The 25,904-nt window shown below is 41.5% G+C and overlaps 1 protein-coding gene across 5 annotated transcripts in view; it reads right to left on the bottom strand.

Moving 5' to 3' along the window:
- Nucleotides 1-25,904, bottom strand: part of LOC119486221 (A-kinase anchor protein 13-like) — a 163,319-nt gene that overhangs the window by 55,595 nt on the left and 81,820 nt on the right. For 4 of the 5 annotated variants that reach the window (XM_037766151.1, XM_037766154.1, XM_037766152.1 and 1 more), the window contains exons 11-12: nucleotides 23,512-23,573; nucleotides 764-821 (exon numbers count right to left, since the gene is read on the bottom strand). In XM_037766151.1, the coding sequence (XP_037622079.1) occupies nucleotides 764-821; nucleotides 23,512-23,573 (120 nt within the window). The remainder of the gene's footprint in view (nucleotides 1-763; nucleotides 822-23,511; nucleotides 23,574-25,904) is intronic. The other variant, XM_037766153.1, reaches the window with a different exon arrangement.

Genomic DNA, 25,904 nt, shown 5'->3' with positions numbered 1-25,904 from the left:
CGCTTGGTCAGTGCCCCTCTGCATCGGAGAGCGATGCACGGGATACCCCTCTTGCGTTACTTTTGGACGGACCGGGGACGGCGTGTCTCGTTACATGAATAGTATCCTTTCAAAATAAACTTCCATTTTCACAGGAAGTTAGGTTTAGGCAACACAACCACTTAGTCAGGGTTAGGAAACGGACGTGGTTGACGTTAACTTCACTGACTAGCGACTCACGGGACTGACGATGCCGACGAGTCACGTGACTAAAGACTGACGTGACAAAATAAGTCAACGTTACTTTCAGTTTCACATGGGTCACAAACAGCGGCCTCCTGGTTGAAAGTCTTGTTTGTTGGACCCGTCCACCACCACTCCCACCCGCCCTGAACGGACTCTCACTCTATTAATACTACGGCACTGCTCCGACCGTCAAATAATGCCGCTGGTAGGTTTACATCGGAGCTATTTGAAAGCTAGAAGAAGAAGAAGAATGCCTCTGTGCGTTGGTTTCCGATGCCGAGCGGCACTTAACAAACGGCGGGAAGTGAGAATGGCTTGATGACCTTTAACTTGACCTCTGTGTTCTGTTGGCAGATTGAGGCCTACTCTGTCGTGATGTTTGTAGTTTCCTTCAGAAGCACCACAATACTTACTGTCGGTATCTAAAATCATTCATTCAATAATTTCCTTCACATACTGAGACAAGCATCACTTAAACTGGTCAAACTCTAGTGTGCACGTGTGTTTCAAAGTACGTGTCAGTGGATTGAGAGCTTACCTGTACATGTTGACACCGTGTCGGGTTCAGGACAGAACACATCCCTCTCCCTCTGGATCTAAGAGAAGAAGGAAAAAGAGGAAGATGAGAATCATTTCTCTGATGAACAGAACGGGTACATTCAGATTAAGGTCATTTCATTGTTTGGAGTATGTTTTCAAAGGGTTTCTTTGTAGCACCGGTTTTCTCCGTTCAGATACCAGCCCAAACAATCATCTGCTGGTTCTACGCAGAACTCCTCGCAGTGTTCTCAGCGTCTCATCAATATTAAAATGATCTCGTCACACCCACTGGCTTCACATCTGACTGCTGACAACTCCCCCACCCACACAAGCAGTGTGCCCTGTGTGTGTGTGTGTGTGCGTGTGTCTCACATGTTTGTGTGGGCATATCAACATGTATCTGAGGAACCGCCACACTCTCAGATACACACTCTCAGATACACACTCACTGATGCACACGCACGAGTCACAAGCAAATGACTGTTCCACCCCTGCAAGCAGACACAGCCAGTCCAGTGTGATGTCAGAGAAACATAGAAGGGGTTCAGCTCATATATATATATATATATATATATATATATATATATATATATATACACGTTGGATATTAACAACAGGACATGTGCTTCCAGTAAGTAATGGATTTTAAAGTCCCCACTGGTCTGTTGTGTAACTCCTGCGGGCCGAGCCATCAGAGTGACCTCATATTTAGTTGTGTGATTGTTAATCACTGAAGCCAATGAGTCCTTTGTCCCCTCGTTCACTCGTCTCAATGGATCTGTTGTCCTGGCTCCATGCTGCCTGCTCTGTCTATTATCAACATCCTGCAGAAACAACAGATCTGTACAAAAGAGTGACTCTCCAACACGTAGGAAACAACAGGCAGCAGTCATCAATGGACATATTGCGCCAATAAAACAAGAACATTGTGTCCATTACTCCCACCCACGTTAGCTTTGGGCCAATAGAAACTCTGACATGGTTGGACACCTCACGTCCACCTGTCATGAATCAGTCACTTCACTCAGGGCGCAGCTCGGTAGCTGCACGTGTTGGATGTCTGTGTGAAGACGTACTCAACTCTCAAAAAACCCTGACATTAGTTTGTTGTTGTCTTACCTGCCATTTATACTCCTCGTACATAATCTATATGTTTATCTGCCAACAAAATCATATTTTAACCATATATTTGGATAAAAAAATAATAAAATACGATTTGTATTTTGGCTTTTTGTAATTGCTTTGGCGTTGCTGAGCGCCTCACATCTATCCGCTCTGTACGCCTCAGCACCCTGAACACCTTGACTTGGAAAAAATTCAACTCAGAGCTGAAAAGCGACATCATCTCATTTTGGTGACTTTCGCTAAATACCTGGAGCTACAGTATATGACTTTAGAAGAAAACAGCAGGAGGCTAATTAATGCGGTACTTGAGATTTCGGGTAAGTTGTTTTCATTCATTTAAACTAAAAATGTAATCAAAATTATTAACTATTAGGGTCACGTATAGTTCATGGTTTGTAATAAGATAACGTTAGCACTTATTTGGTGGTTGCCTAGCAACATATAAATTAAAAAGACAGCAGCAAACTGCAAAACCCAATGTCTGATAAGGCCAACTGTTAAAGCTGCAGTAGTCAGTATATTTTTGGCATCATTGGGCAAAAATCCCATAATAACCTTTCAGCATATTGTAATTCAAGTGTTCTGAGAGAAAACTAGACTTCTGCTCCTCCTCATGGCTGTTTTCAGGCTTTAGAACATCTAGCCTATGACGGGAGACTTTGACTAATCACAGGTCATTTCATTGAGAGAGCGTTCCTATTGGCTGTGCTCGTACTCGCCATTCCTTCAACAGATTTTACAATGGTGGCCACGTCACAAACTTCCTCATTTTACAGCTAAACCGTGCACTACAAGATGATTCTGAGAACATGTGAGGAGAGAAATAGACATTAACGTAACAGATTATTGATTCATATTTGATCAGCGCTGCCTAGTTTGACCGTTTGGTCGGAGTTTGAGAGTGACTGACAGCCAGCTCTCATAGACGGCAGCTGGACAGCAGACCTCAGATCAGCTCTTACTGCTTATTTTCCTCCGGTCTGTGAAATTTTGCAGATGTCGTTAGGAGCACCGGAGGACACAGAGGAACATGATTTTTTTCAGGTTACCTGTTTCATGTACTACTGTCAGGATATAGCAAACGATTTATAAAAATAACTTTTTTTAATCATATTTGCTCCAATCTCATCTTTAGCCTTAATGGTGGAACTCAATAGCGAAAATAGAACGGGACATTAGTGGGAAAATACAAGTCAGAATTGAATTGGGTGATATTGAATGATTTTCTTTAAAAATGGGGGGTTATGTATGCAGTGGGTGGAGGTTGTGTATGCAGTGGGTGGAGGTCCAGATGACATGTCCTTTTAAAAAAAGAGAAAGTCACTGACAAGAATTTAAAAAGTTTCTTTGGCCCAAAAGCATACACTTTAGGGACGATCCCTAACTTCAGCTCCTCCTTTCCTGTCTTCACAGTGTCAGGCTTCAATTCAGCTTTATTCTGAACTGAACATGAATATTACTGCAATAATGTGTTTGTATTCAGTTACACCCCTATTACACATCTGACCCAGCTGAAATGTGCAGGGTGTTTCCTGGCTGAAACTTCGTGGATCTTTGACAGGACACACACAGCTTCAAACAAGGAGCTTCAAATCCATCTAGGAACAGAAGAACCTGACAGAACTACACAAATGTAGAGGAGGACTGCGTTGATTTAGAGTAGTGATTCTCAAAGTGGGGTCCGTGGCACTCTGTCAGGAGGTCCAGTATCATTAAATAGTACATATCTACAGATGTAAACATATTGCGCCAATAAAACAAGAACATTGTGTCCATTACTCCCACCCACGTTAGCTTTGGGCCAATAGCAACTCTGATATGGTTGGACACCTCATGTCAACCTGTCATGAATCAGTCACTTCACTCAGGGCGCAACAAACCGTTCCTGCTGCTTAGCTTAGCTTATTAGCCAGCTAGCTACCTAACTGGCGAGCAAAGAGAAATATTTGAGTCAGTCCATATCGCCAAGTGACCCAAAGACCAAACTAGCTAAACTGAGAAAATACGACGACTAGGGATGTTAATAATTAACCGTTTAACCGTTAACCGACATTAAACATTTGAACCGATCAACGCTATCGGTTACATGGGGGGATCTACGCCTGTTATACCGCAACATAGCGTGTAATTAGTGTGCGTGTTCTCTAGCGCCACATAGTGGACACAGGAAGTGGTACAATTTACAATTTGCAATATGTCATTGCAATATGTCATTGCTTGGCGCTGGAAAGCGCCAAGCAAGGAATACCATCTAACTCATGAGCGCAGTCTCAGATGGTCACGGAACTGCACATCCACGTCAACCGGCGTACCGCCAGTACCACCGACATGCACAAGGGGCGAGGGCACGTTCATCGCTGCTTGCAGCTTTAATTCCTTCTTGTATGTGGAGACCCCCCCCCATGTCCACACTGAATGGAAGCATCCAGCACTGCTGACTGTAATACAAAACCTGCATCGTGGCTTCTTTCACACTGACCTTCAGGGTAATCCAGGACCTGTTATGCAATCATTTCATTTTCTCATTGTAGCAACACTTGCTTGTCCCAGCATTTCCCAGGATGCTCTTAGCTGTGAGTTTTACTTATGGGTGAACAGAGCAGACTGAACAAGAGAGTCAGAGTTTTCTGTCAATAAAAGATGTGCCAACAAGTACTCAGGCTGCACTGGATTCTATCTAAGCATCTACCGTATGTGTCTTTCTCAGTGGATGTCTCCCTCCATGATTCGTACATTTTCTACAAAAGATCTAGAACTACAACCTCATTCTGTCACTCTGAGGGACTGACATCAAATGATGTAAATTATGTTATGCAGGGAACATTTTCAAACTGTATAAAAAATCTGGTGTTAATCTACATTTTTATATTATTTATTTGTTTTCATTTGATATAAACCCCGTTGTTAATGCTAATAAAACAAACTGTTAGTTTGATATGTTACACAAGTTATTCCTCCTTTTTCGTTCGTTTTCCAATGAATGTCCAGCAACATGTGTCAATTTTCGCTCGTTACATGCATACAGTCTTTTCAAAAATACACTTTCGTCTTCACAGGAAACCACTTCCTTAGGTTTAGGCAACAAAACTACTTAGTTAGGTTTAGGAAAAGATTGACTTGGTTGGGCTTAGTCTTTAATGCACATTTTAAGATTATAATTTACAGCCTTTGGTGCACATTTTTTGTAATATGTACATATCTGTCACTGTAAATATAAATCCTACTCAGTGTACACACAGTATATAGACATCTCCACATGTACACACTGTACGTAATCATCCAGTCCATGTATATCATCCATTATTTATTTTCTTTGCACTATTTGTATTCTTACAACTTCTGAACACTTGACTTATATATAGATATTGTATTCTTATTTTATTTATATTATTGTATTCTTTTATTCTGGTATTTCTATTCTGTGTCAGTACATTGAGAGAGCTGCATAAAACCAGACTCAAATTCCATGTATGTATACCTGGTGAAATAAACCTAAACCTGATTCTGATGTGGATTCATCTGCAATAGTCCCCAACAAATGCACTATTTCCTCCTGTTTGATAAAAACTACAGTGAGCAGCTGTTTCAGGATAATTAAACTATATATGTGTGAGATGTTTTTAAAGATCTACATCTTCAGTACGAACCGATGCTTGGAGCTGAGAGTCGTCAGAGAATATTGAGAGATGCACACATTGTTGGTTTGAGTCTGCATGAGATTAGCTGACATAGAATATCAACTGCCAGATGTTTTAAAGAATAGCTTTCATTTCAAAGTTCAGCTGAAGTTAATGTGAGTTAGATCCAATCAAATGGGTATCTTCATTCTGGTAGTTGTGTGTAGATTTATTGTCAAAGTTTGGTCAACAAAATGACGACCAGGACGTAACCCTCTGCTGTAGGTATGAATGAATGAATGAATATGAACTTCAACTTAAGAATGTATTTTTGCACAGAACAAGGACTGTGGAGTTTGTCCCTACAGTGTTTCATCTCTTATAGTGCTGCTGTCTTTTTAGGAAGAGATCACTTCATGGCCAGTATGGACAGGATGAATGATTACATCAAGTTGACAATAACTCAACATACAGTACATGTGCCAAGTGAGTGTTGTATTGTATACTATAAAATATCTGAACCTATCCTGTATAATGAGCTTAGCTTTAACAAATCATGTAAATCTGAGAGAACTACAAGGCAAAGGTATGAAAGAGTCATGAGCTTCTCCCAGTTCAGACTCAGTCATTATGTACTGTATGTACTGTAGGTGTGCCTCAGTATGACACGTACAATGAGAGGCTGTCCAAACCCTCAAAGTCAGACATGAGAGACCTCAAATAACATGTGGGCCGTGGTGTTCAGAGAGCAGGAATAAACAGCATGATGAAATGTTCTAGATGAAGAGAGGATGTGAGCGGCGTGGGAAGACAACACCACTCATCAGCTCTACACTGCTGCATTTGGTGAGGCCTGCTGTATATCTCTGTCTGTGTATCTCTGTCTGTATACCTCCATATGGATATCTCCATATGTATATATCTATCTGTATACCTCCATATGTATATCTCCATATGTACTGTATATCTCTGTCTGTATACCTCCATATGTATATCTCAATATGTACTGTATATCTCTGTCTGTATACCTCCATATGGATATCTGTATATCTCCATATGTATTTACATGTATCCATCTGTATATTTCTGTCTGTATATCTCCATATGTATATCTCCATATGTATATACATGTATCTGTCTGTATATCTCCATATGTATATACATGTATCTGTCTGTATATCTCCATATGTATATACATGTATCTGTCTGTATATTTCTGTCTGTGTATCTCTTATGTTGCGTTCACACCAAACACTAGGCCACTCGCGCTAAAGGCGCCAGAGAGGAGAAGGGGCTTGTTTCCATAGATACCTACAACAACTTTTCTTTCCGCCATTTCAAGAATTAACCACTGTACTTTAATTATTATCAAAGACCTGTTTGATATCAACAGGTTTTTGGATATGTGCAAATATCGCAATGCCGACATTTTCAAGAAGGTGGTTGAAGGGAAGAAAGAGGGAGGCTGAGTTCACATGGTCCAACAAGTCCGCCAATGGTGGGAAACTCAGAGGTAATCACAGTACGCACGGCTGCATGTAAACGGGAATATTAGTGGGATATTAATTTTCATTGGTCATGTAAACAGCTATGTAGTAATAATGGGTTTTTTTTGGAATAAGGAATATTTTGTGCATGGAAACATAGTCAATGACTCAAGCAATCTGTTTCCCCCAGTGAGATAAACAACATCCCCTTCTTCTCAGAGTCTTCTTGAACAAATCTGAACACACAGACATCGTGAACAGCATCAGTACTAAGTAAGGGATAATGTACAGCGGTCATTGTTGTGAAAGAATCCCCAACAGGGCAATGCTGCAGGGGTCTCTCATCGCCCTGAAGGGGATTCTTTCACAACAATGACCCACTAGCTCTACATTATCCCGCTTATTACACGGCTACTTACTGAAGAAATCAATATTTTGACACAAAAACGGTCAGCCAGAGTCTGACATCAGAGCTGAGCCCATAGCAACGGTCTGTTATACATAGCAACGGTCTGTTATACATAGCACAGTCTGTTATACATAGCAACGGTCTGTTATACATAGCAACGGTCTGTTATACATAGCACAGTCTGTTATACATAGCAACGGTCTGTTATACATAGCAACGGTCTGTTATACATAGCAACAGTCTGCTATACATAGCAACGGTCTGCTATACATAGCAACGGTCTGTTATACATAGCACAGTCTGTTATACATAGCAACGGTCTGTTATACATAGCAACGGTCTGTTATACATAGCAATGGTCTGTTATACATAGCAACAGTCTGCTATACATAGCAACGGTCTGTTATAGAAAAATTACAGACCACAGTACGCTGTGATTGACCAATCAGAATCGAGTATTCAACACAGCCGTGTAATAATATCGATTAATGCACTTGTGTTTGTTTTCATGTTGCTCACTTGTATTGTATACTTAAAAGTATAGACGTACTGTGCATCATATGTACTGTAGTCACCGTCTCCTCTAACTGACACTGTAGTGAGCACGCCTGTCCCGTTTGGTAAATACACATCTCTTTCTCACACCTCTATCTGGGAGGATGTGAGACGGGTGGAAGAGATGCAAGTGAGGGAAGTGAGGGGCCACGTTAGCCAAGTGGAAAGCACCCACTGTCTCCACAATGTACTTCCTGTTTGCATCACCCAAAGCATGATGAAGAAAATGTTTCTCCAAAAATAGAGAGAATAAAAATATCGGGGGTGAAAAGACATTTCTGTTTGTTTTGTAGTACATTTTTGACAGTGCTAAGGCTCAGAAAGTCCCACCGACAGTCTCCTCTATCCATTCATACACAGATATCTGTGGTGTGTTAAAAACCTGTGAACATACAGTTTATACAGTTACATGTTCTAGAACTTCTACAGTACAGTAGCACTGACATGTGGACTGACATTTCTGAGTAGCCTACATGGAAATGAAAGGAAGGGAATGAAAACTGAACAAAGGGCCCAAAGGGTTAATGGATGCCTCCATATTGGTTACAGAATGCACACATTTGAAATATGCTAAACTCCTACAGGACATCGCCATTAAATCTGACCTGTGATTCAAATAACACTTTACTGTACTTTCGACTTTTTTTCATTTCTTCAATGTTCTAAATATAGATCTTTTGAAAAAGTCATAATTACTTTTATTCTATTGTGTTGTTTTGTGCTGATGGGAGCCTGGTTGGTTAGTGTCATCATCAGCTGACTGAGGGGACTGTTGTCAGGGTCCAGCTCTCAGTTTTTAGTGCTCTGAATGGGAGTGTGTCTTTTGGACTTAGATTTAGATGTGTCCAAAATGTTATTGCCCGTTTTTGTATGTTTAATAGCAATGGGAAACGTCCCAGTTCAGCTCGGCAGGTGTTATTTGGTGTTTTTCTTTGGACGTTTAGAGTTCTTCGACAGAATTCAGTGTGCAGGGTCTCTATTAGGTGTCTGTCCTATGAGACGTGCTCCAATCTACTGAGTGGCCCCCAGATCTCACTTCCATATTAAGCTATTGGAAAAGTTACATCATCAAATATTTTTGTCCAGATTCTAATTGGAATGTTAATGTTGAATAACTTGGTTTTAATGCATACATTGCCTTGTGTGTATTAGGGGTTTAAGAAAATATGGAAAAAATTGAATATCGCGATATAATGTTTTTTGATGCTGTATCGATTCTAAAAAACACTGTATTGATTTTTAATTAATAGTTTAAATGCAAAGATGAACTCAGTCAATACTTTATTTCATTGGCAGAGAGACATGTCCTCTCAAAGTAGAGCTATGATGCTAGATGTTACAGGGACTGTGATAACTGCAAATGAAGATCCCACTGTTCTGATTGCATAAGTAAAGTAAACTTTTTGCTCAGATTTTAATACCTGTGGTGGCGTGTTCTTTATTTTATGATAGTTTTCCAAAAATTTGATTAAAAAAATTGCAATACATCGCCTTACTTACAGTATCACTATATATTGAATCGTAACCTCTGTATTGTTATACGTATCCTATCGCCAGATTTTTGCCAATACACAGTCCTAGTGAGTATCATTTTGTGTGTGTTTCATTTGTGTGCTATTCAAAGTAAAATGGTATTTGTTTTCAAGACATCTGTTTTTTGTCTTTTTTGAGAGATCATGATTTGTGTTTTCTTGACCTCCAAGGCCCAGTTATGACAGTTTTGTTCCAGGATGGTCAGGTTATGTTGAAGACCATCTCTGGTTGGGGATAACAGAATAATGTCATCTGCATAAAGGAGATATCTAATATCTGTGTCTAAAAATGTGAGGCCCAGAGCTGCTCAACGGTCCAACTGCTCTGCAAGGTCATTTATGAACCGGTTGAATAATGCAGGACTTTAAGTTTGAGTTTCACTGCTTTATCTTGCCGTCAGACAGCTCTTTCTGACGGGAACTGAATTGAAAGTGAAACTTATCTGTGCTTTCTCCAAAGCCAGCCGTATAGATAGATTCCACTTTCAGTTCAGTTCGCCGTTGGAAAACATTCTAAAAATAGCGCACACTTAAATGGATATAAATTTTTTAGGTGAGCCTTTCTTTTAGGTGGCTAAAATACGTTTTTCTGCCGTCCCTGTCCACAGCACCGTATTGCTTTGCTCTGGCGCTGGTACTCCTGTCTGTTTCTTGATGCTGGAGGCACGCCAACCGTTACCTACTGTAACTAACCTGCTATGGATAAGTACCTCATACAACCCCACTTTAAATCTCCCAAACTATCACTTTAATGAGATGATATGCAGTAAGAGATATCCAGACATAGATGTTATACGGACAGAGGCGGGCAAATATGCTGCTTTATGCAAATGTATGTATATATTTATTATTGGGAATCAATTAACAACACAAAACAATGACAGATATTGTCCAGAAACCCTCACAGGTACTGCATTTAGCATAAAACAATATGCTCCAATCATAACATGGCAAACTGCAGCCCAACAGGCAACAACAGCTGTCAGTGTGTCAGTGTGCTGACTTGACTATGACTTGCCCCAAACTGCATGTGATTATCATAAAGTGGGCATGTCTGTAAAGGGGAGACTCGTGGGTACCCATAGAACCCATTTACATTCACTGATCTGGAGGTCAGAGGTCAAGGGACCCCTTTGAAAATGGATATGACAGTTTTTCCTCACTAAAATTTTGTGTAAGTTTGGAGCGTTATTTAACCTCCTTCACAGGCTAGTATGACATGGTTGTACCGATGGAATCATCAGGATTTGTAGTTTGCTATGATACCAGGATCTTCACTCTAGCTTTAAAACTGAACCGCTAAAACCTCTGAAAGATCGATTGCGTTAATGCGTTAAAGAAATTAGTGGCGTTAAAACAAATTTGCATTAACGTGTTATTATCGCGTTAACTTTGACAGTCCTAACAGAAACTGTTCTAGAACTTCTACAGTACAGTACCACTGACATATTGACTGACATTTCTGAGTAGCCTAACTTGTTCTGAAATTAGCAATGTATGCATGCCCAGCCAGGACATGGAGTGACTCTGCTAAAAGCCTGTATATAAAAGGGAATGAAAACAGAACAAAGGGCCCAAAGGGTTAATGGATGCCTCCACATTGGTTACAGAATGCATACATTTAAAATATGCCAAACTCCTGCAAGACATCGCCATCAAATCTGACCTGTGAGACTGCAGATAAAATTACTGTTAGCATGACTTCTTTAAAATCCAATCCATTCCAAAGTCCAAGAGGAGCGGGCTAAAACAGCGAAATAAAAAAACGACACTTTCAAAATATCAGTACTAGCCCAGGTTTGTACAAATATTCCTACATGTATTCCTCTAAATATTGTTTGTGTAGTCATTCACACTCACACACACACACACACACACACACACACCCTCCTACCTTAATCAGCACCACATCCACAGTCCTCTCTCCTTTTGCACAGAAGCTGTACCTCCGCCTGTGTCTCTCATACATGCTGGCGGTTTCACGCCGTCGCTGAGGATCGATGTGTTAATACACAAGTTGTGTATGAACCATTTCGCTGCTTAAATCCTTAAATATGACACCTTTCTCTCTCCTCTCTCACTCGACTGCAACCCAGTCAGAAAAACAAATAACGCACGTATAAGAATGGCTGAGGGTGGAGTTCCCAGGGAAAAAAAAAAAGATCCAACTAACAGTTTCCACAGCTGCAGGCTGCTGATTTTCTTGACACCATAAGAGAGAAAAAATCAACCGTAACTAAACAGTTTTGTACCACTAATTAACTACAGAAGAAGAGAAATGTGTCGAATCAACGCTCAAATTCACTGGTGTCACATATTCCAAACCAAACCGAGATGAAAACCCAAGTGTTGGTCCTAACGTTAAAACAAAAAGAAGTCCTGCATGTCCACAGTCTGATGTGTAATCCAGTCTGCTCCTTCTCGCTGCACTTTGGGTTGGAAAATGAGCCTCTCTGCCCACATCTGTTCAGAACAGTGGCCCCTCCCTCCATCCCTCCTTCCCACTCTCTCTTCCTTTTTTCCTTCAGGCCCTCCATTCCTCTCTCTCTCCCTCTCTCTCTCTCACACACACACAACACCCATCACATCTGTCCTTCACTTTGAAACAAACTCCCTCTCATCCATTCGCTCCCTCTCTGCTGCTCCCTCACAGCCCGGGAACAATGGAGCTCTATCTGATAAGTGCCTCTGCACTTTGACTTTTCATCTGCTGGAACAGAGGAGAAAAAATGAAGTGAAGTGAAGTCTGCTGCTGGATGAGATGAAGCGTTACTCTGCTGCTGTGTTTATGATGTTCTTCAGTGCTATGGTAATTACATATGCTTCAATTACAATCTCCTGTTACACCCATATGCACGATCAAAGCAAAGTCAACCCTCTTGTTCCTCTGTGCCGCAGTCCGCTTCCTCTTCTGTTCACATTGTTGGAACAATTAGAAATGTGAAGTTAACACGTGATGTTTTTATGTAAACAAGGAAGTGTTTTGTTCTTTTCTATCACAGAGTGATGCTGGTGGTGCTGCGACCAGCAGACAGTTCAGAAGAGCCTGCATATTGGCTTTAAAGCTCGGCTGCACAGTTCTCACTACCTTTACTTAAAGGGACTGTATGTTTTACACGTAGAAATCCTTCTTTGTTGCCAATGTGTGAACAGGTTGTAACCTAACCGAAAAAATGACTCTCTGGGTTTCCTCTATCAGCCTGTAGACTGCTTTTAATGTGAAGAACCCCGGCCTGTTTTTCTGGGAAAATCCAACGGTTGTGACGTCATGCGTGCACGCGAGTGCCTTCGCCGTAGCTAACGTTTGGTTAGAAATGGAGTCTGTTTACACCAACAAACAACCACCTTGCACGTCTTGCAAAACAAGAATGTGACCGACGTCGGAGGAAAACTAGTGTTGTGGGAGTGAGTGTGTGTACATGGGAAGTGAATGGTGAAGCAAGAGAGCGAGAGCGCCGGCAAGAGTGTGAGAAAACGAACAAGCTAGTGAAGCAGAAGAGTTTAGCTTTTAGAATCAGTGAAAGTTCAGTGGAAGTTGCAGTTTGTGCAGAAATAAATGCTGCAGCTCCTCCAGACCAACAGAGGTTTATCGTGTCCTGTTTCCTGCTGTTGAGTGGCGTGACGGGGGTTAACTCTGGCGAGAGTAACGTTATGGACTCAGTGACGGGGGTTAACTCTGGCGAGAGTAACGTTATGGACTCAGTGACGGGGGTTAACTCTGGAGAGAGTAACGTTATGGACTCAGTGACGGGGGTTAACTCTGGAGAGAGTAACGTTATGGACTCAGTGACGGGGGTTAACTCTGGAGAGAGTAACGTTATGGACTCAGTGACGGGGGTTAACTCTGGAGAGAGTAACGTTATGGACTCAGTGACGGGGGTTAACTCTGGAGAGAGTAACATTATGGACTCAGTGACGGGGGTTAACTCTGGAGAGAGTAACGTTATGGACTCAGTGACGGGGGTTAACTCTGGAGAGAGTAACGTTATGGACTCAGTGACGGGGGTTAACTCTGGAGAGAGTAACGTTATGGACTCAGTGACGGGGTTAACTCTGGAGAGTAACGTTATGGACTCAGTGACGGGGGTTAACTCTGGAGAGAGTAACGTTATGGACTCAGTGACGGGGGTTAACTCTGGAGAGAGTAACGTTATGGACTATCTGAGGTCAAATCCTAACCTTAACTATCTGAGGTCAACTCCTAACTTTAACTATCTGAGGTCAACTCCTAACCTTAACTATCCGTCTGTACTGTAGCAGTACAGACCAGTGATGGCTTTTACATTTCTACTCTGTTCAGAAGAAACTGAAGAGCAGACGAACAGACAAAAGACAGGCGAGAAGATCTTATTACTTATTTATTATTATTATCATTAATTTAACTGTTTTCACTTTTCTTCTAACTACACCTGCTGTTGTGAACTGTTCTGACTGCTGCTGCTGCTGCTGCAGGTGAAGCTGATGGAGCTCTACAGCTGGTCGTGAATTCACTCTTTGTTTTCTCTTTAATAATAATCATAATCAGGAAATGGTGGTTTGTAAGCAACATGACAACAGACAATACCCCTCACAGTAAACCTGTCCTATATTCAGTGTGTGTGTGTGTGTGTGTGTGTGTGTGTGTGTGTGACAGAGCACTAACTTACAGCCAACAAGTGGAAACATTCAGCTTCATCTGTAACTAATCAGCAGCACATAAACACAGCTATAACCATGGTAACAGCTGTACTGTACACCATCCAGCTGTGACGCAGAGAGAGAGAGAGACAGACGGAAAGAGAGACAGACGGAGAGAGAAGAGACAGATGGAGAGAGAGAAGAGAGACATACATACAGACAGAGAGAGAGAGACGGAGAGAGAGAGACATACAGACAGACAGACAGACAGAGAGAGATAGAGACATATAGACAGACAGAGAGAAAGAGAGAGAGAGAGAGAGACAGACAGACGGAGAGAGAGAGAGAGTGAGAGAGACAGACAGACAGAGAGAGAGAGAGCGAGAGAGAGACAGACAGACGGAGAGAGAGAGAGAGAGCGAGAGAGAGACAGACAGACGGAGAGAGAGAGTGGAAGCAGTTATACCTGCTCTGACCACAAGGAAGCAGTAGAGGACCAACACTCACACCTCTGACCTCCCACATACACACGGCTGTGGGTCGGCAGGCATTTTGAGGAGGAGGAAGAAGAAGGAGGAAGAAGAGGAGGAAGATGAAAAAAGGAAGAGGAGGAAGACAAATGAGAGGTACAGGATGGTCCATCATCATTAATCCTTTAAGGCATTAGCATGTTTGTTCTGCTTCGGTCGGGTCTCGAACTCACAACCTCAGACACAGAGGGGCAGGTCACTATCTTGGTGAGTTTACTGCCCGGGAAACAACTACCACTTCACACTATGACATCACACTACGACTTCACACTATGACTTCACACTATGACATCACACTATGACTTCACACTACGACATTACACTACGACTTCACACTACGACATTACACTACAACTTCACACTACGACTTCACACTACGACATCACACTACGACTTCACACTACGACTTCACACTACGACATTACACTACGACTTCACACTACGACTTCACACTACGACATCACACTACGACTTCACACTACGACATCACACTACGACATCACACTATGACATCACACAACGAAATCAAAATATGACTTCACACTATGACATTACACTACGACATCACACTACGACTTCACACTATGACATCACACTATGACATCACACAACGAAATCAAAATATGACTTCACACTATGACATCACACTATGACATCACACTATGACATTACACTACGACATCACACTACGACATCACACTACGACTTCACACTACGACATCACTATACGACTTCACACTACGACATCACACTACGACTTCACACTACGACATCACACTACGACTTCACACTACGACATCACACTACGACATCACACTACGACTTCACACGACATCACACTACGACTTCACGCTACGACTTCACGCTACGACATCACGCTACGACATCACACTACGACATCACACTACGACTTCACACTACGACATCACACTACGACATCACACTACGACTTCACACTACGACTTCACACTACGGCATCACACTACGACTTCACACTACGACATCACACTACAACATCACACTACGACTTCACACTACGACTTCACACTACGACATCACACTACGACATCACACAACGAAATCAAAATATGACTTCACACTGACATCACACTGACATCACACTATGACTTCACACTATGACATCACACTACGACTTCACACTATGACATCACACTATGACTTCACACTATGACATCACACTATGACTTCACACTATGACTTCACACTATGACATTACACTACGACATCACACTACGACATCACACTACGACTTCACACTACGACATCACACTACGACATCACACTACGACTTCACACTACGACATCACACCACGACATCACACTATGACATCACACAACGAAATCAAAATATGACTTCACACTATGACATCACACTACGACATCACACTACGACTTCACACTATGACATCACACTATGACATCACACAACGAAATCAAAATATGACTTCACACTGTGACATCACACTACGACATCACACTACGACTTCACACTACGACTTCACACTACGACATCACTATACGACTTCACACTACGACATCACACTACGACATCACACTACGACATCACACTACGACATCACACTACGACTTCACACTACGACATCACACTACGACATCACACTACGACTTCACACTACGACATCACACTACGACATCACACTACGACATCACACTACGACTTCACACTACGACTTCACACTACGACATCACACTACGACATCACACAACGAAATCAAAATATGACTTCACACTGACATCACACTGACATCACACTATGACTTCACACTATGACATCACACTACGACTTCACACTATGACATCACACTATGACTTCACACTATGACATCACACTATGACTTCACACTATGACATTACACTACGACATCACACTACGACATCACACTACGACTTCACACTACGACATCACACTACGACATTACACTGCGACTTCACACTGCGACATCACACTACGACATCACACTGCGACTTCACACTACGACATCACACTACGACTTCACACTACGACTTCACACTACGACTTCACACTACGACATCACTATACGACTTCACACTACGACATCACACTACGACTTCACACTACGACATCACACTACGACTTCACACTACGACATCACACTACGACTTCACACTACGACATCACACTACGACATCACACTACGACTTCACACTACGACTTCACACTACGACTTCACACTACGACATTACACTATGACTTCACACTACGACTTCACACTACGACATCACACTACGACTTCACACTACGACATCACACTACGACATCACACTATGACATCACACAACGAAATCAAAATATGACTTCACACTATGACATCACACTACGACATCACACTACGACTTCACACTATGACATCACACTATGACATCACACAACGAAATCAAAATATGACTTCACACTATGACATCACACTATGACATCACACTATGACATTACACTACGACATCACACTACGACATCACACTACGACTTCACACTACGACTTCACACTACGACATCACTATACGACTTCACACTACGACATCACACTACGACTTCACACTACGACATCACACTACGACATCACACTACGACTTCACACTACGACATCACACTACGACATCACACTACGACTTCACACTACGACATCACACTACGACATCACACTACGACATCACACTACGACTTCACACGACATCACACTACGACTTCACACTACGACTTCACACTACGACATCACACTACGACATCACACTACGACTTCACACTACGACATCACACTACGACATCACACTACGACATCACACTATGACATCACACTACGACTTCACACTACGACATCACACTACGACATCACACAACGAAATCAAAATATGACTTCACACTATGACATCACACTGACATCACACTATGATTTCACACTATGACATCACACTACGACTTCACACTACGACTTCACACTATGACATCACACTATGACTTCACACTATGACATCACACTACGACATCACACTACGACATCACACTACAACTTCACACTACATCACACTACGACATTACACTGCGACTTCACACTGCGACATCACACTACGACATCACACTGCGACTTCACACTACGACATCACACTACGACTTCACACTACGACTTCACACTACGACATCACTATACGACTTCACACTACGACATCACACTACGACTTCACACTACGACATCACACCACGACATCACACTATGACTTCACACCACGACATCACACTACGACATCACACTACGACATCACACTACGACTTCACACTATGACATCACACTATGACTTCACACAACGAAATCAAAATATGACATCACACTATGACATCACACTACGACATCACACTACGACATCACACTACGACATCACACTACGACTTCACACTACGACATCACACTACGACTTCACACTACGACTTCACACTACGACATCACACTACGACATCACACTACGACATCACACTACGACTTCACACTACGACTTCACACTACGACATCACTATACGACTTCACACTACGACATCACACTACGACATCACACTACGACATCACACTACGACTTCATACTACGACATCACACTATGACTTCACACAACGAAATCAAAATATGACATCACACTATGACATCACACTACGACATCACACTACGACATCACACTACGACATCACACTACGACTTCACACTACGACTTCACACTACGACATCACACTACGACATCACACTACGACTTCACACTACGACATCACACTACGACTTCACACTACGACTTCACACTACGACTTCACACTATGACATCACACTATGGCATCACACTATAACGTGCTAGCTGGCTAACTCAACATATGGCATATTCACACTGTGAAACGTATTTGACAAATTAATGGATTTATTTGGCAAATTAATGGATTATGTCTGCTTATGATATGGTAAAAGGTCAGTTTCTATCTGCATATGATATGGTAAATACAGCCGGAGCAGATCACCCCTATATTTCCATTTTATTCCTGTTATTTCCCGTTAATTCCCATGGAAAGTTTCCATCTTGAATATTCCTGGAATTTTGCTACCCTTAGGAACACAAGAACTAATTTTCAGATACAAATTGCTTTTTTAGATTAATAATGAGGGGAGTGTTTATATAATAATCATGACATCTGATCTGTTGGCATAATTATCATAATAAAAGTTTCATGAAGTGTTACCTCTACTGCAGGGGTCTCAAACTCGCGGCCCGCGGGCCAATTGCGGCCCGCAAGACGATATTTTGTGGCCCCCACCTTGATATGAAAGTTTAATGTTAGTGCGGCCCGCAAATTTTTTTTTTTTTTTTTTTAAAAAGTTTTTTTTTTTTTGGGGGCATTTTTTCATTTTTATTGACAGGACAGTGGATAGAGTCTTGGAAAGGGGGGAGAGAGAGAGAGTGGATGCGGAAAGGGCCACAGGCCGGATTCGAACCCGGGCCGCCGCGGTCAGAACCAAGTCTTGTTACATGGGCGCCCGCTCTACCAACTGAGCTAACCAGGCGCCCTCGGCCCGCGAGTTTTATGTGAATGGCAGTTTGCCGTGGAAGGTCCCTTTGTTGCGCGAGCCCGAGCTGAACGAACCTACCAATCACAGTGGGGTATATGGCTCCCGGGGACGGGCAATCGGCCGGGCTTGATGCAAGCAGAGAAACATTTCACAACAACTATGGCGGCGCCCGTGTAACATCGCATAAGCTTGATTAAAGCTTGATTTATACTTCTGCGTTGAATCGACGCCGTAGCCTGACGTGCACCTCTCCAGACATGTAACTACACGTCGCGGCGACGCAGACCGCAACAGCTGTGATTGGTCCAGTCTCTCAGCGATGCTGAGCGGCCAGGACCCCGGACAACCACAGAAAGTTCTACTTCTCTCTGCCTCCATCTTTTCAATGTTTGTTCACACAAATCCACTCAGATATATGTTCTCTTTTCGGCGTTCCAGTAATGTCAGTAAAAGTTCTGTGGTTCAACAGTTATTAGCTCCAACTCTGCTCAGTTTCTGTTTGTAGTACAAGAAGAAGAAGGAAACTCATAGAGACGCCGCCGCCAACTAGCGGTTTGGTGGTGTAATTGCAGAGCAACACAAACACAGCAGGCACAACTTTATTGCGGAGTGACACCAGGTGGAATGAATATATATCTTGTCACACAGCCCCAATCATGTCTTTTTCAAAGCCTGCAGTGAAGAGAAAGGTTGGTGACGAGCACAGACAATTTCAGGAAAAGTGGGAGACGCAATAGAGGCCATGTTCAGAAGAACCGTTCATGTTCTTCAATGTTCCATTCATGTTCAGGACAGTTCATGTTCAGAAGAACCGTTCATGTTCTTCAATGTTCCATTCATGTTCAGGACAGTTCATGTTCAGAAGAACCGTTCATGTTCAGAAGAACCCATTCAAGTTAAAGAACTGTTAATAATGACGTTTGAGAAGATTGTTTTTTTTTTAACAAAGCTTTTTTTGTGGACCTCACCCAGACTCTGCCTCCAGCGGCCCCCAGGTAAATTGAGTTTGAGACCACTGCTCTACTGATACATGATCAAAATCAATAATTCATGTATAAAAGTTTGTACACTAAAACAGAACTAGTAGTTCGTGACCATTCTCTGGCTAAGATGTTTTGATGATTGATTTGACTTCCAATGAAATTTTATTAAAAAACATGAGCCCCCAGGTCCCTCCAAAAAATCACGGGATGTTTTGCCAGGGGGCCAAATCCAAGATGGCCGCTGGCACCAGTTCTAACAGTCAGAATATTATAATTGAGTTTATGTCATTTGCCCACAGTACCTCAAACTACATTTAGATTTGTTCTGTTTTAGTGTACAAACTTTTAGTTGTATTTATTTATTTGATTTGATTTTTGGAACCATCATCAACCCTGGTTAGATTGCTTTCAATTCAAAGTTGTATTATTAGATTACATGCACCTTAAATCAAAGTTCCAATGTTAGGCTTCTAATGATGGGCAGATACAGAATAATTACACCTTAAATACAGTCAATCATCAAGGGAATCAGCACATGGTTGTTTGAGCCTTTAAACATTAGAATATTTGACATTATCTCGTCTACACTGCAGTAAAGTTATCAGTTTGTTTTTTTGTGCAATGACTTAGTTTCTACTACACTGTAGAGCTGTCTGTACTTGTCCTTTAAGTTGATGTAGCTCTTGGCTCTGTGACATTTACCTAAAGAGAATAAAGTAGTGTCTTACTTTGCTTCTGTCATCTCCTACTGCAGTTTCCTGTGGATTTATCCCTCCCCATTCCATCCTCCCCGCTCTGTCTCTGACCTTACATCGTGCAACCCAACCAAAACAAGCTGAGGTAATCCTGACCCCCCCCCCCCCCCTTTCTCCCCCCCCCCCCCCTCCCACACACACACACACTCACTCACTCACTCACATACACACTTACACTCACAGTAGGGCCCAGGCCTTAAAGTTCCCATATCTCTACTGTGACCTGCTGCTCCAGGAGACCAACTACTGCGTCATTAGGAGATACTGGCGAAATGATTGATATGGTTTCAGGGGTGACCTTGGCCTGGTCTGGTCTGGCCTGGCCTGGCCTGGTCTAACCTCAAAAGGCTTGGAGAGCAGTGAGGATGTGAGAGCAGCTAACTCATGTTCATATCATCTGAAGAAAGGAGTGTGCAGGCAGAATCATGGGAGCTGTGAGTTTGGCACTGAGTTGGTGTTCTTATCTGGAGATGTATCAGTGGAATCTTCAGGTCAATTCCCACAGCTTGTATTATACACCTATCTCCTGATTCAATACTATCACGATATTTGGGTGCCGATTCGATATGTATTGCGATTCTACAAGTATTGTGATTCGATATTACGATTTGTATTGATTTTTGTTAACTTTTTTTTAACACTAGACCATGGGAACAAGTTGAATCATCCACTTCTAGGGACTTTTACTTTGGAAAACATCTAAATGAATCCAGTAAAAATGTTGATTTTCAGCATGTATGTAGTCAGAGATGTCACAATACCATAACGTTTCCTGTCCGTGACAGAGTTAGCATGCAGCTTTAGCTCTGCTCTGTCTAGCTCTGCTCTTCCTGAAAGTGTTTCCATCCTTTACTGGATGTGTAGTGTTTACCACGCTGGATTTAACATGGGAGGGTGCAGGTCGTATCTACGATGACCCTCCAACGTTTTTTACTTTTGTATAAAACGTTGTTTGTTTTGGTTGACGGATACGGAACCGATATGACATCACGTTACTCAGACTACAACAATAAAAGCGGTAACTTCCTTCTACCTCCACATAGACTCAGATGGAGCAAATATATTGATTCTGTTATTAAAACATCCATTTCAAAATCGTTAAAAAAAATCACAATACATAGGTGAATCCATTTTTGTTACGTGCCTTGTCTGCTCTGTGAATGATATCTTAATTGTGCCAAAAGTTTTCTTCTCCAAAAAAACTAATGAGTTAAGGCCTCAGTGTGCTCCAAAGGAAGTGCTTGTCAGATTGTCTAACAGCGTTTGACAGACAATGTAACAATCAGTGACTGGTCAGGTGTGTGTAGGTGAGGAAGCAGGCAGGGCTTTAACTCCTCTCTCAGCTCCCACTCAGACAATAACCTTATATTTTTAGTAGTGCTGTCAATTGATATTATTATTATATATAATATAATATTTAATCGCGATAAATTGCATGATTAGCTAATCGCAAATTAATCGCACATGTTTTATCTGTTCTAAATGTACCTTAAAGGAGATTTGTCTAGTATTTAATACTCTTATCAACATGGGAGTGGGCAAATATGCTGCTTTATGCAAATGTATGTATATATTTATTATTGGGAATCAATTAACAACACTGATCAATGACAGATATTGATCCAGAAACCCTCACAGGTACTGCATTTAGCATAAAACAATATGCTCCAATCATAACATGGTAAACTGCAGCCCAACAGGCAACAACAGCTGTCAGTGTGTCAGTGTGCTGACTTGACTATGACTTGCCCCAAACTGCATGTGATTATCATAAAGTGGGCATGTCTGTAAAGGGGAGACTCGTGGGTACCCATAGAACCCATTTACATTCACTGATCTGGAGGTCAGAGGTCAAGGGACCCATAACTTTGGAGCATTATTTAACCTCCTTCATGACAAACTAGTATGACATGGTTGGTACCGATGGATTCATCAGGTTTTGTAGTTTAGTAGGATACCAGTATCTTCATCACAGCTTTAAAATTGAGCCGCTAAAACCTAAATATCGCACGTTAATGCGTTAAAGGAATTGGTGGCGTTAAAACTAATTTGCCTTAGCGTGTTATTATCACGTTAACTTTGACAGCCCTAATTTTCACGTTCATAAAATGTAAACAAATTCACCAACATGTAGGATATTACACCTTCTGATCGGATCACCAAATAAAACATGTTAATGCCAGGTGTGAACGGGGCCTCAGCCACTGACACCTAATGTAATGTTATCCCAGCTGTGGAAATGTGTCGAGACAGTTGTTGCTCAAAACCCTTTTGGCCAGATTAAAGAAGTTGTAACTGCTAGGAAGGGTAATGCAGATGTATCGGCTTTGTTCACCTCTGGATGGATCCAGTATATTTCTATGATTAGACAGCACCCTAGTGTTTCATACTGCATATGAACGTGTCTGTTTCCTACTGTAACTGTGTAACAGTCTCCGGTCATACCCCACGGAATAAAACCTCACAGCACCAGGAAACATTTTGGCCGTGACATTTGAATATTTTCATTGCATTCATTCTAATATTCAGTAAAAGCTCACCTGCAGAGTGTGTGTGGCATCTGAGTCTCTCCTGGTCTGTTGACACTCTTCTGCTGCTGCTGCTGTAGAGGACAGAGAACATTAGTTCATTATTACAGGACATCATCAAGTTAGTGTTATGAAAAATAAGACAAAATGCATCTGTGAGCACTTCAGATTTTGCCTCTTTCTCAGTGGATATTGCATTCTTTCTCTTTGTGCTATGCAGGCTAGTCAGTGTTGGTGTGTAGGATAGAATACATCAACGGGGCTGTGGTAGGAGATAATGGGCCAATAACACTTCCTATACTGTGTCTGTGTGGTCATGTTGAGAGAAACCCTGCAAAATAACTGAAAGAACAATACAAAGCTCAACCTGGACCCAGAACCAGGTCATTACAGATGGGCTGGATGAGTTCAGAGTTATGAGAAGTGTTTCAGGTGATGACTGCATCTTCAAGTGGTGCTGCTTCACGGAACCGTCTGAAGTTAGACTAAAATGCTCATGTTAGATCTTGATAAAAATTAGGCTAAAATGCTCAGAAAACTTCTTGTCAGCTTATTTATTAATAACTATAATCTCCATGGTTGTGTATGACTGAGATGAGAGTTTCCATTGTATAAAAATGGACTTAAGACAAGGACTTTTGATCTCAGGACTATGACTACATTTTAAAGTGACAGGGCTGTCAATTGATTAAAATATTTAATGTGATTAATCTCAAATTAATCACATTTTATCTGTTCTAAATGTACCTTAAAGGAGATTTGTCTAGTATTTAATACTCTTATCAACATCTATACACCTATATATATATGATACCAGTATCTATATACATATATATATATATATATATACCAGTATCTATATACCTGTATATACAGACGTAGGCAAAATTGTTGGTACTCTTCCGTTAAAGAAAGAAAACCCCACAATGGTCACTGAAATAACTTGAAACTGACAAAAGTAATAATAAATAAAAATTTACTGAAAATGAATTAATGAAAATCAGCTGTTGCTTTTGAATTGTGGTTCAACAGAATCATTTTAAAAAACAAACTGATGAAACTGGCCTAGACAAAAATGATGGTAGCCCTAGAAAAGATTGAAAATAATTTGACCATAGGGACATGTTAAACTAAGGTGTGTCCTGTAATTAGCATCACAGGTGTCTTCAAACTTGTAATCAGTCAGTCTGCCTATTTAAAGGGTGAAAAGTAGTCACTGTGTCAGCTGATGTTATTTACATCCACTGCAACAGGAAATAAACTGGGACACATTTAGAATGTTTACGTTTAAAACTGAAACTGTGAAATCAACGGCTTGTTTCAAACGCAAAGTTTCTGAATACGGGCTTTGTGTATTTCCCTTTGGATTGAGTGTTTTGATACTTTCACAGTATTTATATATCACTTAAACCTACTTTATAATATAAAAAACATTCAAATCTCACTTTTTAAACTATGGGACCTTTAAGTAAAGGATCTGAATACTTCTTCCCCCACTGCTGTAAACTGTACAGAGAGCCGGAGGAGATAAACTTCATCGGAGCTGTGGCTCTGACCTGAAATCTGATCAACTGCTTTTGACCTCTTCTGCTTCATAACGTGACTTCATATAATCCTGAATCAGAAGGTACATGATGAGGATAATAAAAGTCCACATACTGTGTGATTTTCTCTCTCGACTGTCAACAGTCAACATCAGAAGCTCCTGGATGTCCCCAGAACTAGACTGAAAAACAGAGGCGACCGAACCTTTGCGGTGGCTGCCTCTACTCGGTGGAACAGCTCACCTCTTCATATTAAACCTGCTCAGACCGTAGAATGGTTTCATTCTGCTGCTCTTTTACTGCTGTTATGTGCACATTATGCGTATTGTTTTTGCTCTGTTCATATTGGTGTTTGCTTTGTATTCATTTTTATTATGTACATGTTCAGCACTTTGGTCAACTGTGGTTGTTTTGAAACGTGCTATATAAATAAAGCTTGACTTGACTTGAACACAGTCTGAACCAGACTGGAAAAAGATCCAAAACCTTCAGTAGATCAGCCCAACAGACTACATGTGTGATGTGTGTTCAGTGATATGAGAAGGAGAGTGATGACTTGCTTATTAACATGGAGCACCTGCTGAGTGCTCTTTAAAAGTGCCATCCAGGGGCGTATTATGAAGAAAGACCAAAGCAACACTACAGACGATGTGGCTGAGAGCTCACCTCAGATGAGCTGTGATCTGAATGTGATGATGAAGATCCTGTTAGGGAGTTTCCTCCTCTCATGGTGACTCAGTAATGTTTGTGGTTAAAATAATTAGGGGGTGAAATGGAAAGCTTCTCCCAGACCCAGCCTGTCATCCAGCCTGGAAAATGCTAGAACATTCTATATGTACAGAGCTGCCACCCTGGCTGCCT

The sequence above is a fragment of the Sebastes umbrosus genome, chromosome 4, assembly GCF_015220745.1.
Source record: "Sebastes umbrosus isolate fSebUmb1 chromosome 4, fSebUmb1.pri, whole genome shotgun sequence".
NCBI lineage: Eukaryota > Metazoa > Chordata > Actinopteri > Perciformes > Sebastidae > Sebastes > Sebastes umbrosus.
The sequence above is the reverse complement of the archived record's forward strand: the minus strand, read 5'-3'. Positions and strand labels throughout refer to the sequence as shown.